The sequence below is a fragment of the Arvicanthis niloticus genome, chromosome 2 (assembly GCF_011762505.2).
Source record: "Arvicanthis niloticus isolate mArvNil1 chromosome 2, mArvNil1.pat.X, whole genome shotgun sequence".
Lineage (NCBI taxonomy): Eukaryota > Metazoa > Chordata > Mammalia > Rodentia > Muridae > Arvicanthis > Arvicanthis niloticus.
Genome location: NC_047659.1, coordinates 144,588,214 through 144,603,078, shown reverse-complemented (window position 1 = coordinate 144,603,078; position 14,865 = coordinate 144,588,214). Strand labels below are relative to the sequence as shown.

General features: G+C 41.7%; 2 protein-coding genes across 2 annotated transcripts in view; both read left to right on the top strand.

The window, feature by feature from the left end:
* Positions 1-10: 10 nt before the first annotated feature.
* On the top strand, positions 11-3,207 carry Ppp1r3d (protein phosphatase 1 regulatory subunit 3D). The gene has a single exon (XM_034495949.2). The coding sequence runs from the start codon at positions 321-323 to the stop codon at positions 1,158-1,160; it is 840 nt and encodes a 279-aa protein (XP_034351840.1). The 5' UTR covers positions 11-320; the 3' UTR covers positions 1,161-3,207.
* A 6,543-nt stretch (positions 3,208-9,750) lies between these two features.
* Positions 9,751-14,865, top strand: part of Sycp2 (synaptonemal complex protein 2) — a 57,235-nt gene continuing 52,120 nt past the window's right edge. Inside the window, exons 1-5 of the mRNA XM_034495361.2 lie at positions 9,751-9,881; positions 10,715-10,858; positions 11,680-11,808; positions 12,515-12,619; positions 12,886-12,910. Coding sequence (XP_034351252.2) covers positions 9,807-9,881; positions 10,715-10,858; positions 11,680-11,808; positions 12,515-12,619; positions 12,886-12,910 — 478 coding nt within the window. The 5' untranslated portion in view covers positions 9,751-9,806. The remainder of the gene's footprint in view (positions 9,882-10,714; positions 10,859-11,679; positions 11,809-12,514; positions 12,620-12,885; positions 12,911-14,865) is intronic.

The window sequence follows — 14,865 nt, the reverse complement described above, 5'->3', positions numbered from 1 at the left end:
CACGAGGGGCGGGGCGCGCCGGGGGCGCGCCGGGAAGTTGCGCTTGAAGAAGTTGCGGGCGGCTGAGCGTTTGGGCGGCGGGGTCGCTGGGCTTCCCGTAAGCGCTCGGAGGAAGGGGAGAAGCGGGCGCCACCGTGCAGTGCGCAACGCCCGGGGAAGCCGCCCTGGAGAGCGCCACCCGCCGCTCCAGACCGCCCGCCGCTGAGACCCTGGCCAGGCCGCGAGCACAGTCTCGGTGCTGGGTGCGGTGTCTCGGGGTCCCAGGGGCTGTCCAGCCCTAACGCCCAGTGGCTCGGCGGTGACGCCCGCCCTGCTGGGCCATGTCAAAAGGCCCTGGCTCTGCCGTCCTGCCCTCGACCCCGGAGTCCCGGAAACTAGCTCCCCGGAGACTCAGCTGCCTCTCGGACATGGATCGGCGACCCTGCAGACCCCCGGGCTGCGACCCTCGGCTGCGGCCCATCATCCAACGACGCTCGCGCTCGCTGCCCACCTCCCCAGAGCGCCGGGCCAAGGCTGCGGGGGCCCCCGGCGCCGCGTGCGGAGCCGGCTGCAACCGGCAGGTCCGGGTGCGCTTCGCTGACGCGCTGGGCCTGGAGCTGGCCCAGGTCAAGGTGTTTAACGCAGGCGACGACCCGTCCGTGCCGCTGCACGTGCTGTCGCGCCTAGCCATCAACTCGGACCTGTGCTGCAGCAGCCAGGATCTGGAGTTCACACTGCAGTGCCTGGTTCCCGACTTCCCGCCGCCCATCGAAGCCCCGGACTTCGGAGACCGCCTGGCGCGGCAGCTGGTGTGCCTGGAACGTGTCACCTGCTCCGACCTGGGCATCAGCGGCACCGTGCGCGTGCGCAACGTGGCCTTCGAGAAGCAGGTGACGGTGCGCTACACCTTCTCTGGCTGGCGCAGTGCACATGAGGCAGTGGCGCGCTGGAGAGGGCCTGCGGGTGCTGAAGGTACCGAGGACATCTTTGCCTTCGGCTTTCCAGTGCCTCCCTTCCTGCTGGAGCTCGGCTCCCAGGTACACTTCGCACTGCGCTATGGCGTGGCTGGTACCGAGTACTGGGACAACAATGATGGTCATGACTATAGCCTTACTTGTCGCAGTCATGCCCTGCACATGCCGCGAGGGGAGTGCGAGGAGAGCTGGATCCACTTCATCTGAGCTGCTGGCTTCCACCTCTGCAGACCTTCAGTCACTTCCCCACCAGTGCAGCTCTCGAAGCCGCTGTCTCCCATCCCAACCTTCCTTCCCAGTGGCCTGGCCTCATTTCTCACTGTGAAGCCCTGTGGTGGCAGTGAATTCTCTGGAGAGCCTGGCAGTCTGAAGACCAGGAGCCTGTGTAATGCATTGTGGGGAGGGTAAGGGAGGGTAGATGCACCGGATTGTGGTCCTCAATTCCAGGAGGCCCGTGTTTTGTAAGAAAGGCCTTTTGCATGTCTCCTCAATGTGTCCAAACACAAATAGCTGTTATTTATTATTGTGAAGTTGGCCTTTCCACCCGCGGTGGATGCTTTCTCAGGAATACTCTAGATTTAATCAGCTTAAAGCAGGCCTGTTGTTTGTTTGCAGCCACTGTAATAATTGTAAAAATACACAGTGTGGCCTGCATTATTGTCCCTCGAGGCATTTCTGCCCTGGGACGGTGAAAACCTGAGACCATGTTTGCTTGCCAAGGTCTGTAGCCTTCCAACAGTAGAAACTATTAATAGCGAAGGAACTAACATCTCATCTGTCATCACACAACCATTTCTGGGCTTCGAGGCTGCCCTGGTTAGGCGATGCCTCCCACATCAACAGCTGGGAAGAAGTGGACTGAAAAGCTTCCAACCGTGCAACTTAGCCCAGACAGTCTTTCTCTTCTCTCCTGTTCACGCGTTTGTCTTCTACTGGTCTGGTTCTGGGTCTGCTTGTTAGTTTGTTTAAGTTTGAAACTACTTGAGCCTTCAAAAAGATCTTGCCTTAAGTAATTTATGTTTTCAAGTGGCCACAGGGATCCAGGCAGGCGTGCCCTTTCCACGAAAGAGGTGACTTTTTAATTTCTAAGTATGGAAAGATGCCAGCGTTCATATTTTGGAAGTCAGCTTCCAAATGAACCTGGGAGGTTCTCAGAATTAGCCAGGACACTGGAGGAAAAATTAACTCACAGATTTTTATACACCTTGGGTTTTAAATTGAACTGTTATGTCAAATTTTACAGATACCTGCCACTTTATTCTTTGTGCCTTTGGTTAGGAAAGTTGCTGACATTTTTTATGGGCTTATTTCCCAGTTTTAAATTGTTACATACTTTAAGAAACAACAACCAAAACCTCCAATTTAGTCCAGACCACTCACTGGTCCCTGCTGTTTAACGCTGGGGAACATTTTTGGTGCTGAGCTTCGGTCTCTCCGACAGCTGGTGATAGAACTGAGGTGGCAAGACCTCCAAGATGTGACTTTTGCTTTAGAGACAGTGGATGTCCTGTGACAGACTTGGTGACACTCATGGTGAGTGCTGGGTGAATGTTGATATTCATTAAATCTGCATGGCATGACAGAGATGCATTTTACCCTGGAGCCCATTAGGTTTTGATACTTGAAACTTTTGCCTTTTAAAATTCTAAGAACAGTGTTAGGTTCCTCTGGTACCTTTCTGGACTGAGACAAGTTTTGATTTTTAAAATGCCACAATAAAACCGCCCAGCCTTTGGCTGTTAGGATTCTGCACTGTGTTGGCATTCAGGAATGAGAAGAACCCTGTGGCATTTCCCACCGCTTAATGAACTGTTCAATTAGGTCAGCGAACCCCAGGGGGTGGGGCTTGGGTGGGGGTCAGGGCAGCTCTGTCCTTGGCCCCTGTCCACAGTGCAAGAGAATGGTCCAGACTCTTCAAGTCAAGTCGGAACTTCGGGCGCACTGAGGTCAAGAGCCTGTTGGGAGTTTTCTGGTCCCTGGGAAAGGTACTCACTTGTTCACAGGTTCTGGTTACAGAAAGTCAATGATGTGTCATCAAAATTAAGAAAACCTGAAGGTGCCTTTTAAGACATACCAACAATTTGAAATTTAAAACTTAGAGATAATTCTGCTTGATAAAATAAATAAAAGCCGTAATGATAAGTCAGGGTGAACCTTCTGACCCTAACTGTGCACTTGCTGAGTTGTGTTTTACTGCCTGTCACTTAAGATTGTTTTACTCAAACCTAAATATTAAAGAACACATACAAAACCATCCGTTTGTCAAGCTGGTGTGTGCTGCGGCCTCATTCTGGAAGACAAAACTTAAAGCATCATGGTGTTGAGATCTTTCAGATGGAAATATCATCCTTCCCCAGACTTGGATAAGGACTGGGCCTTCTGGGGGGGGTGGGGGAGGGGAGGCTTGTGCATCAGCAGCAGAGTCGTATGTGTGTTGCTAAAATGTGTGTTCACTGGGAAGACGTAAACAAAGCCCACCCCTCCTACCTCAGGAAAAGGCCAAGGTACAACTATACCAGTTCTCTCTGGGAACCAGTGAGTTCATTGGGCTTATTGGGGGTAATGGGTAAGGGGCTATGGGAAGGAGCAGGGGGAACTTAATGCAGCCATAGTGGATGGTCTGCACCCAGCATCGATGACGACTCCCCCAAGGTTGTGCAGATGGAGTGCGGTCCCATAACCCTTCCCCACCTTTATCCTCCCCCCTCCCCCAGTGCTTCTCCATCTCCCCAGTGCTTCCAACCTTTAATACAGTTTCTCATGTTATGGTGACCCTTGACCATAAAACCATTTCATTGCTATTTCATACCTGGAACTTTGCTACTGTTATGAATTGCAATGTAAATATATCTGACATGCAGGATATTTGTATCCTCTGTGGGATTGTGACCCAGGGGTTGAGAACCACTGCTCTATCCCTTTACAGAGACTCACAGGCCATTGCAATTGGAGCAGAATCTCATACATGACTGGTTGGGTTGGGAGGCCAGCTGCACTCGGGAGGCTCCTATCACCCTTCCCAACCCCTCCTTCCAAGAGGAAAGGTCAACTATCAAGAAGCCCAACTATGATGGTTTCTGGCAAACAGACCAGCCAAACTCATGTACTCGGCCGCTGACTGGCTTGGAGGATAGTTCTGTACAACAGTGTGTGTTTATAAAAACTAAAATGTCTTAACTACACTAGAGGTCAGAGTTCAGAGGCAGTGATAGTTGTACTTTTTTTTTTTTTTTTTTTTTTTTACAGTCCTCTGTGACTCCTGTTGGATTCCAGCCTGCACTGTGACTTTCAGCAAAGTACAAACTCTTACACATTGTGGAGGAAGAAAACTGGCATTCAGTGTGCCCTGTCTTATTTGCTTGGCCATGAGTCAATATTCTCAGTGTGTTGGGAGTCAATCAGTCATGCTATCTGGTTGATAATAACCCAGGTTTTCCTAGTTGAGAACAGTGAGGCTCAGAAAAGTGAATTCCACCTGCTCTTCCCCAGCCAGCTCACCTCAAATTTAACATTCAATTGACTATCCAGCTCCATGCACTCTCTGCCAGGGGATATGGCCTATAGCCTGTTTCCAATAAGAACTTTTACAATGGACATGAAAAGGGTTGAGAGATACAGCTCTTAGCTTGACTAACATACACACAAGGCAAGAGATTTAATCCCTGGCACTGCAGAGAAAATTTGTGACTGCAAACCAGATTTTGATAATGACTGATAAGGTTTTCTTTCAAACTCTACAGTCTAGAGCCTTTAAATAACAACAAACAGGTCGGGTTAAAATTAAATGAGTTGTCTTTTCTGTTACTGCAATAAAACACCGTGACCAAAAGATACTCCAAGAAGAAAAGGTTTCTTTCCTCTTGTACTCCTGCATCACAGTTGGTCACTGAAGGAAGTCAGGGCAGGAATTCGAGGTAGAAATGGTAACAGAAGCCATAGAGGAGTACTGCCCACTGACTGACTCCTCCCTGCTCCAGCAGCTTGCTGAGGCTGCCTTCTCAGCCACCCCAAGGTCACCTGTCTGAGGAGGCACTGCCTGCAGTGAGCAAGGCCCTTCCACATCAATTATTAATTAAGGCAAAACCCTGCAGACGTGCCTTGGGGACAATCTTCTACAGGCTTTTCTCAATTAAGATTTCTTCTTCCCAGATAACATCTAGGTTCGTGTCAAATTGACACAAGATACTTTGTTCCTTCATGTTACTGTGTTACTGTTTAAAGACACAGGTTTTTTTGGTCTCTATAACAAGCAGCTAGTTGGGAAATCACTAGATTGCATCATGGAGGATGGTTAAGTCTATTAAAGAAAGCCTAGCTAGAATGTAGGTGATGCTGTAAGTCTCTTGTCATGAGGTTGACACACTCTGATCTTACAGGTTGTATTATATACTGTTAGTACTTAAGTGTATAAATCATTTAAAAATCATTGAAAACTAATTATCTGAAACACCCTCTAAAGGCCTCTCAACTGTTCATGCTGTTTTAATTTTTTTTTAAATTAGGATCTCCTCGGACCTGTGAGTCCATCTACTTAGGGAGAGGCAGGAGGATCTAAGTTCAAGTTGCCATCCTGTCGCAGGAAGTATAAAGAAAGCTGGAAGTATAAATCAATGGTAGATCACTTGTCTGGCATGCATGAGACCCTCAGTTCAGTGAGGAGTGGGTTCAAAATTCAATTTAGCAAGGCACAAAGTTGGAATGATGTTTGTAATTCTAGGTAAGCCAAAGTTACAAATGCTGCAGGTTTAATTCTGTGACTTAAACTGTTTTGGTACTCAGGTTTTTTGGTTTGGGGTGTGTGTGTGTGTGTGTGTGTGTGTGTGTGAGTGTGTGTGTGTATGTGTGTGTGTGTGTGTGTGTGTTTATTTTTCAAGAACATTCCAAAGCATATATAAATGAGAAACGGTTGGGAGCAACACAGCTGCCACCTTTATGAGAGCAGCTGTTACTATTGTTACGACCTGAAAAAAATGGACCTGTTGACTATTGACATTCCTTCATAGAACTGGGTGCGGTGGTCACTGGGCCCTCAGATGGTTCTCTCCCTCTCCAGATAGATGTAATTCTGCACTAACTGCACGTGGCTCCTGGGCTTCGGTGCTGCTAGAGTGTATAAGGGGTGGAAGGTTGCCTCGGCTAGTGTCTCTGCTGGTGCGACTGTGGGGACGTCGTCATTAATCATCCATGCTGGGCTTAGGTTATTCGGTGATACGAGTGCTTCGATGTCATTTGCATCCTGTAAGGAAGCCGGGCAACCTCTGTTATCTAAGCTAGACGTGGTGGAACCCTGCCTTTGGGCTGTCATTGGAGCTCTATGTGGGGTAAGTAGACATTAGATCTCATCCCCCAGGAACAGCTAGGGGAAACACCCTGAAACCTGGGTCTGATGAATACCAACCACAGCTGAGGGGTACCCTAGCAAAATCATCGGATACATATGTAGTTTTTTAAACAACTATTGCTTTTTAGATAAAGAATCAAGATGCTACTATAAAAATTACCATTTTAAACTTTGATTTGGCACCACCTGTATCAGTTTTCAACTCTCCTCACGCGAAGACACAGGCTTCCACCAGGTCACAGGATAACTGAAGGCTTGAATAAAGCAGTTATGGCCTGTCACGGCGATGCAAAGCAAGCAGCATCAGGCATGTTGGTGAAACTTGTCAAAAGGACTGGGCCACCATATTAGACATTTAGGGCACAGGGAAAATGGAGGAGCCATAGCACATGAGCCAGGGGCACGAGGACTGTCTAGTTGAGGGGTGGTGGAGTTCCGCAGTGACTGCAGGTTCCCTCTCCTAAAGGCCATGTTCCCTCCCCAGGCGGAACTGGCGCGGCACAGCGCCCCCTGCTGGCGGGCGGCTCTACAGCGCAGCACCAAGGCTCTGGGCGAGTCTCAGAATAGGAAAGCAGGTGGAGACCCCTACAGACCCCTTTCCGCCACTTCCGGCTGGCCTATTGAGGACAGGGCAGGGGTCATCCGGAAGTGGGACAGGCACGCCTTCCTTCCCAGGAGCCCTGGGTGCGCCGCTACAGCCTAAAGAGTCTGAGGGTAAGGGGCGTGGCCTGGATGGGAGGCGCCGATTGGCTGAGCGCTTCCCGCTTTCCGTTGGCACCCAGGAGGCTGAGGAGGCGCCGTAACACTCGACGGCCCTCGCCCGCGGAGACGGTCGCCAGGCCGGAGCGTGCTGCGCCGCAGGTGGGGCAGGTCGGCGGGAGGCCGTGGTGGGGACGCGTGGCGTGGCGGCCCGGGCGGCACTGACGGGGCCCATCCACGGCAACGGCACAGGGAGGGGTTTGTGAGGCGCGAGGCCCCGCTCGGCTGTGGTAAAGAGCGTGACCTCGTGGCTGGGCCGGGAGTGGAGGGAGGCCTTGGTGCTGAGGGAGTCCTAAGCATGCGCACTGGATGTGCTGGGGGCCAGGCGGGCACCGGGGGCTTGGGCTGGCAGCTCGGAGGCTTCCTCGGAACTCTTGGTCGGCCTCTAGGAGTCGTGGAGACTTCCAGGCTAAGGCTTTAACAGCCACGCGGGTCCCTCAGCCTGGATGAGGACCCGCCCCCTCCCCCAGCGTTGTCAGGCGACTGCGCGCGCATGTGCGATGCCTGCGCTCCTACGTGCACGCTCTGCGCTCACGTGCTTGCGTGTTGGCTTAACTCTTGGGTCTTCTGCAAAGTCACTCGTGTCTGCCTCCCTACTTCTGAGTTGCTCAACGGGCCATGCTTAAAGCCTGCTAACCCAGCCCCGTGTGGGGAAAGTTCCGTGCTTCCTTTCCTGGTTCATCTATGAGTGCCATAAAGATCTTTTTTAAATGTTTTCCTTAGGGTGGAAAAGCCTGACGGCCTTTGTTTAGCTTCCCCTTTGAATTGCAAATGGTTGGCTTATCTGACAGCCCCAAAAGAACTGGTTTTGGCTTTGCTGCAGTCATCATTCATGCAATGTGCTGAGTGTGTATGCAACCGGGTTATTTGGATTATTTTCCTTCTTTTTTTTAAAAATCAATTTATATAGATACTAAAATTTCCTTTTCCTTGGTTGGTTCCTTTGTACAAAAGAAGACTAGAAAATAGAAGCATCTGGTTAGCATAATATATCTTTTGGCCGTAATTACTCTGTGCAGTGTGTAGATGGTTCAGAGCACTCTGGGGAAATTGCATTACTTCCAATTGTTTTAGTTGTGAAACATTATGACAGGGCTGCACTGACAGCTGCTGGGCCGTAGGAAACAGAGTACATGACATCTCTACAATATATTTTAAGTGTTAACTGTTCTAAATCACATTTTCAAATTGGAAATGAAATAAAATGTTACAGTTTTCAATTTCATTGATATACTTTAACTGCATGGAAACGGTGATGTATAGGTAGTTTTATGACTATTGGCAAAATACCTACATGTATTCACTATGGATATTTGATAGTGGGCTGGTGATTTTTGGATAGATAATAAAGACCTACTTAATTTATAAATCAGTATATTTTATATGTTCTCATTTTCTAACAATCACTGTTAACCACTTTTTAACAGTCATTAGGATTGAAACAATACATATTTTCAAAGTATGTTAAATGAGTATATTTTCATAAAAACCTGTATTTTTAATATTTTCTGGCATATTGAATTTTCCTTAGAATTAACTATTGACCTATATAGTAATCTTAAAACTGACTAAGCAACTTGACATTTTTTAAATTGTTACTCTATTTTGTAGTAATGGGCTTACCCAATATTCTAATGGTTGCTTGCTAGCTAACTGCTATCAACAAAGATTTTCTATGAAGTAACTTAAGATAAAAGAGCCTCTATTAAAAGAAAGAAAAGTTTATGATCTGAGAGAAGGGAGACTGGGGATAAAATGGTTATGTGTCTGAGGCTAGCTCATAGAGCGGAAGCTCTCCTACCCCAAAGCTCTCCTTCTTTCTTTTGGTCAGTTTTATTTCCCATCCTACTTCTCCCCCTCTCACTATTGGTATAAAATAATCCATGTTCATAGATCCAATATGCGAATCCTTCCACCCTTTTATTTTTAGCACATACACAGATGTCCTTCACAGGGTGTAGCTCGTTCTTGTGTGTATTTTAATTTTTCACAAATACTCTCTAGAGGGATCATCTGTCTTATTTCACTTTTCTTGTTACCCTGTTTTGAACGGGGCCTTGTTCTGAGATAAAGACTGGTTGATTAAACTACAAGTTTAAATATTCAGTTGCCTTCTCTGCACATTGCTTCTGTTTACCTAATTTCTCCCTAACACACCAACAAAGGCATGGTTTTTTTCCTTAAAAAAAAAAAAAACCCTGCTGATAAAGACAGTGCTACAATAAATATTAAGTACTCTCTTTGTACTTTTAGGTTTCTGTAAAATGTATAGTTAGAAATGGAACTACATATTATAGAACATGGACAAAATTTTTGCCTATTGTCTCTACTTTTTTTTCAAAGTACAATTATTGATACCCATAATTTTCTATTTTTCATATTATCAGACTTTTTAGTTTTTGCCATCCTAGTAAGTGTTGGAGTTGGTTGTTTTAATTAGAACTTCTGTTATAGAGGTAACATCTTGTCCTTCTGTTAGCCACTTTATTTTCAAGTTTCTCATCTTCTGAATGACTTGTTTTTTTATCTTTTTCACTTTCATACTTTTATCCTTGATTACTCAGTTCTTTGAAATTATTTTAATGTATGTCTTAGGAGCAAAACTAAACATCTTTATGATAAAATATGTAATTTAAAATGTATGACAACGTAAAAAGGGTTAAGAAACTATTCAATTTGGTATAAGAACATAGAATACCATGTTTTAAGATTTTAAAATGTAGACACATTGAACACACAATAAGATACATAAAATGTTTTCTCTCATAGGTGTCTGTCTTCTCCTATTCTTAAATGAAGTCAAAATGCCAGTGAGACCAGCCCTCCAAGTATGTAGTTCCTAGACCACAAGCAAGCATTTTAATCACTAAAGTAACTTTTGTGTACTTATATATACATGTTGGTATATTTTTAGCAATGACAAACTAATGCTTTATGAAATACTCAAGAGTAACTTAAATTTGGTTTCCTTTATTAAAATATTTTAATGTATGTTAACATAAAATATCAAAAGTATTGATTTTTTACATGTGCTTTCAATATTGAAAATAGTCATTCACAGATTAAGATACCTGGAAATTAAGATCAAAGTTTTAAATTGTCTGGTCCTTACCTTTATATACATGCAGTTTACAATTAAGTCTGTTTAGTGATCAGATTGCAGTCTGAAAGCTTCATTATGTTGTTCTGTAATAGAGGGGATAGCAGGTTTGATTAAAGTCACACTAGGGTAATACTTAGGTTGAAATATAATTTTTAAAAGGGTAAACTTGCCTTTATGCGGTTTAATTTTTAAATATCATGAAGTTTGTACTCAGATATGCTAGGATTTTATCCTTGGATTAAATATAGTTTCTATAGTGTTGATTTTATTTTTCATTAGTTTATGATTTTGAGTTGATAAAGTTTGTGATTTTATTTGAATTGGTAAAGATATAAATTTGGAAGCTTTTAATAAAAAATATTTTCTATCTGAAATTATTAATAAAGAAAATCAGTTACTCTGGATAGTGATATGTTTTCTTTTTAAAATGTTTTAAAAATATAAGTATTTTATGAGCGGATTTGATTATTTTCATTTAAAAACTATTCTTTGGTAGCTCAATTGCATAAAGTGACTAATTTTGGTGGAATATCTTTGTTATCAAATATCTCTCTCCAGCAGTTAGAAAAGTGTATTGATGATGCTTTGAGAAAAAATGACTTCAAGCCTTTGATGACACTTTTACAAATTGATATTTGTGAAGATTTGAAGATTAAATGCAGCAAACAATTCCTCCGCAAGTTGGATGACTTAATATGCAGGGTAAATACTCATTTTTGTTTAATAGCTCCTAAAATTATTACATAGGATTTTACTTCTAGGAACAAGGGCTCCATTCCAAAAATATAAACATAGAAAGCCTTGGACAAGCTTGCTTCTGATGATTTAAATAAAACATTTTATCTACATGTGCTTATTATCTGAGGCATCTCAAAGCATTGAACTCTTGTTTCTAAAGTAAAATGTATAAAACCCGTGTTTCAAAGGCTACCATTATTAATCTGAGGGAGAAGATTACCTATAAACAATTTAATTTTAGAAACCCACCATTATTATATTTGCGATGATACACAGTGCTAAGTGATTCAAAAAATAAAGCAAACACAGAATATTACTGAAATTTATATTTAATAAGAGGTAACTACATACTGACTCCAGGTATTCAAGATTGTTGATGAGTCATTGGTTGAATAAGAATTTGTAATCTATTTGTGTTAGCTCATGCCTGTAAATCTAGCACATGGAATGCTCAGGCAGGGGGAATGCCACAAGTTGTAGGCCTGATCAGCCCTGTCTCCAAAACTTAAAGTCTTAACTAAGTCTTTAAAACGGAAGGAGAAAACTGCTTCCATAGACTTTCTAGATTTTTATGCAGATGACTATCTGCAATTTGCCATTAGCTGGATAGTTTGGGACAACTTGCTTTATTAAGCCATTCTTCTTATCCTTTCCATTATAAAGATGTTGAGAATGGCTCCCTTTTCAGATAGATGAGGATTATAAATTAATGCTGTTCCTGGAACAATGTTTATTCCATTCTACTTTTTATTTGCGGCAGTTCAAATATGCACATTTCATTTTAGGAACTTAATAAAAAGGATATCCAAGCTGTTTCAAACATCTTGATATCTATTGGAAGATGTTGCAAGAATATCTTTATATTGGGACAAGCTGGACTTCAAACCATGATAAAACAAGGATTAGTCCAAAAGATAAGTACTAATTTGTAGGCGGGAAAGCTGATTAAGGTACAGTTTCTATTAAGAAAAAAAAAGTCCAACTACTGAATGCAAACTTAGAAACTTTATGTAGAATTTTTGAGAGTAAAGTAAATATTTTTATGATGTGGGTATAAGGTAAAGGTTCAGAAGAAAACGCTACAAGTTCCTTGACAACTATGTGAACTTAGGATCACAAGATGCCAGTGGGTCTTTATTTGAATGATTTTCTGTTGACTAACTCATTTAGGTTGTTTAACTGTCTGACACCTATATTAAAATATAAGACACTGATTTTTATATGTTTAATTAGTTACATATAACTGATGGTTATATGGGATACATAGTAGGTACTCACATATGAATCAAATTGAAGTAAAATAATTCCAAAAATATCCAAATATTATAAATTGTCCTGATAATTTTAGCTGATTATAACAAGTGTATCTGTAGTAAGAATGTAAAAAGGGAAGTGTCAGGGTCTTTGAAATGGAATTATTATCTCCAAATCTATTTTAAACAGTGAGAAAATAGAATAAGTTAAAAATACAAGACTTAAAATATAAAATTGCTTTGATTATCAATACTGGGGTTTTCACTTTTAAAGTCATTTTGTTCTAGTTTTATTCACTAAACAAATACAAGTATATAAATTGTTAAAATGGAATTCAAATTAACTAATTTCTGTATTCATTTTTACATGGTTTCCTGGTTTGAAAACTCCAAGCACATTATTCTGAGTCAACAACAATCAAAAGATGAAGCTGTTATGAATATGATAGAAGACTTATTTGATCTTTTGATGGTAAAAATGACATTGACTTTTATAGAGCATGTTTTTTATTAGAAAACCATTTGTTTTGGTTTTAAGAATCATTAATAGACTAGCTAGTAACTTGATTGGATTAATTTTCCAGACTGTATAAATCACTTAAGCTGGCTATATTAAATAGTTTATTAATAAATGAAAGTTAAATAGTTATACTGTGAATTAAAATTTGTCATTTTAATAATAGCTTTTGTAATGATTTATAATAGTAAATTATAAATGAAATATTTATCTTTTTTTAGGTCGTATATGACATCAATGATGAAGGTAAAATATCTTATTTCCATCAAAACAACTTTCTAGGAACTTTTAGTATAAGTTTTTTAATATCCATAATCCTGTTCTAGGAACTCATGATTTAATTAAAGAATCAAAGTTTTTCTGTAAAGGACCAGACAGTAAAATTTTAAACTATGTAGGGTAAGAGGGAAAAATGCACATTAGTTTGGTGTATCAACAAATTTAAAAAATGATTTATGGATACAATTAAGAATGTATTTTTGTATTATGGGACTTGTTAATAAGGCAGAAAATGATATCTTTGAATTTTACTTAGGGATCAAAGTTTGTTTTAAAATTTAACATGTTAAATTTTTTAAACATGTGTATAATGAAATTTTATATCATGTAGAAAAGGCCAGTGTTTGGCCTTATCTTCAGGAAAAGCTATCAGTTAAGGAACATTTTAAATGTTCATTAATTGAATTCTGATGTTTTCTAAAACATTTGCTGTTTATGTCTGTTCTTCAGAATATCATTACCTAATAGTAATTACTAAAAATGATGTGGAAACTCTTTAACTACACAACAAAAATGACTTTTAATGTGGCAGTTTCCTGTTTACTAAAATCAATGCCCAAAAATATTACAGGAGCTCAAATCGGAACTTGGGAAAAAACATAATGTCCTCTGCATATTTGTGGAGGAATAGAGATCTTCATTTTTTTTCCTTCTTTGAGACAGGAGCTCACATAGCTCAGGCCACTCCTTACTATGAAACTGAGAGGCCTTGAATTTGTGATCCTCTTGCTGCCACCTGATGAGTACTGGAATTATAGGCATGTGTCCAAAATACCTGACAGATATTTTCATAAATTCAGTATGTCAGAAACATCGACAAAAATGTAATGTTGTTTTCAAAGTGTCAGATTTGTTAAATAACTATAAGTTCACAAAAGTACAATGACTTCAGTGGCAGTGGTTTGCCAGATAGTCAGTCCACTTACTGTGGTAACAGTAATGTGAAATGCAGTTCTTTTATTTCCATCTTAATTATTATTTACTATCATATCATATATAATACAATAAATATATCTTTTATTTGTACATATGTGTTTTACAGAATGAATAAGCAGAATTCAAGAGGTTTTAGAAATGGGCTGGTAGAAATGTATAGGGTCTGTGTTGATAAGATAACCCAAACCACCACCAGGAAATACACTGCTATTTTTAAAACTGACCATGGGAGAGTTGGGATTGAGAGCAAAGATATGGGCAATTGGAGAGACAAGACCAGGACAGGGTTTAGAGGAAAATCAGTGGGACTCAGACCCCGATTGGATGAGCAAGTAGCTTGGCAGACAGCAGTCAAACATGCCACCCCCAGCAGTGGGATGCTGAGCTAAAGTCCAAGGATAGCTGAGAGTTCTCTGTTGGTTGGTACTTGACTCATATGCCAGGTATCAGATAACCATTCAGTTGTGGGGCCATTGCTATAGCATTGCTAAATTTTTCTTATATTATGGAAGCTAGGTGAGGTAGTTTTATTCAGTTTCCTTGGTCTGGCTAGCTAATTTTCTTGTGTTTTCTTTCTCTGATAAAACTTAAGTATACCCCATGTGCCTATGGAGTCTTGCTTCACCTTGGAAAAAATGTAGAGTTAGCTCTTTTATAATTCTGAGGAATAAGTCCTGTATGGGTTACACTCTAGGGTATGGTGTTGGATAGATGGTGCTATTCATGTATCCACCTAAGCAGTCAACCATCCTGTTTCCTCAAAACGGAGTTAGAAACTGCTTATAAAATCAAGCCTGAAAAAACACTGTACAATGTGGAGTAACTTAGAGAGAAGGACATAGCCTGATTTCGACAGATTGGCTTCTCGTTTTAACTTTTGAGAGTATGGGTAATGTGTAAATCAGCATAGTGGTTGTGATCTTGTATGTTTGTCTTTCCATCATAATGTCACAGTTGGTTGAATAATAAGTTTATGGTACAGTAGA

Bases quoted from the DNA above. Each gene is read 5' to 3' on its own strand.
- Ppp1r3d (XM_034495949.2), top strand. From the start codon at position 321: ATGTCAAAAGGCCCTGGCTCTGCCGTCCTGCCCTCGACCCCGGAGTCC.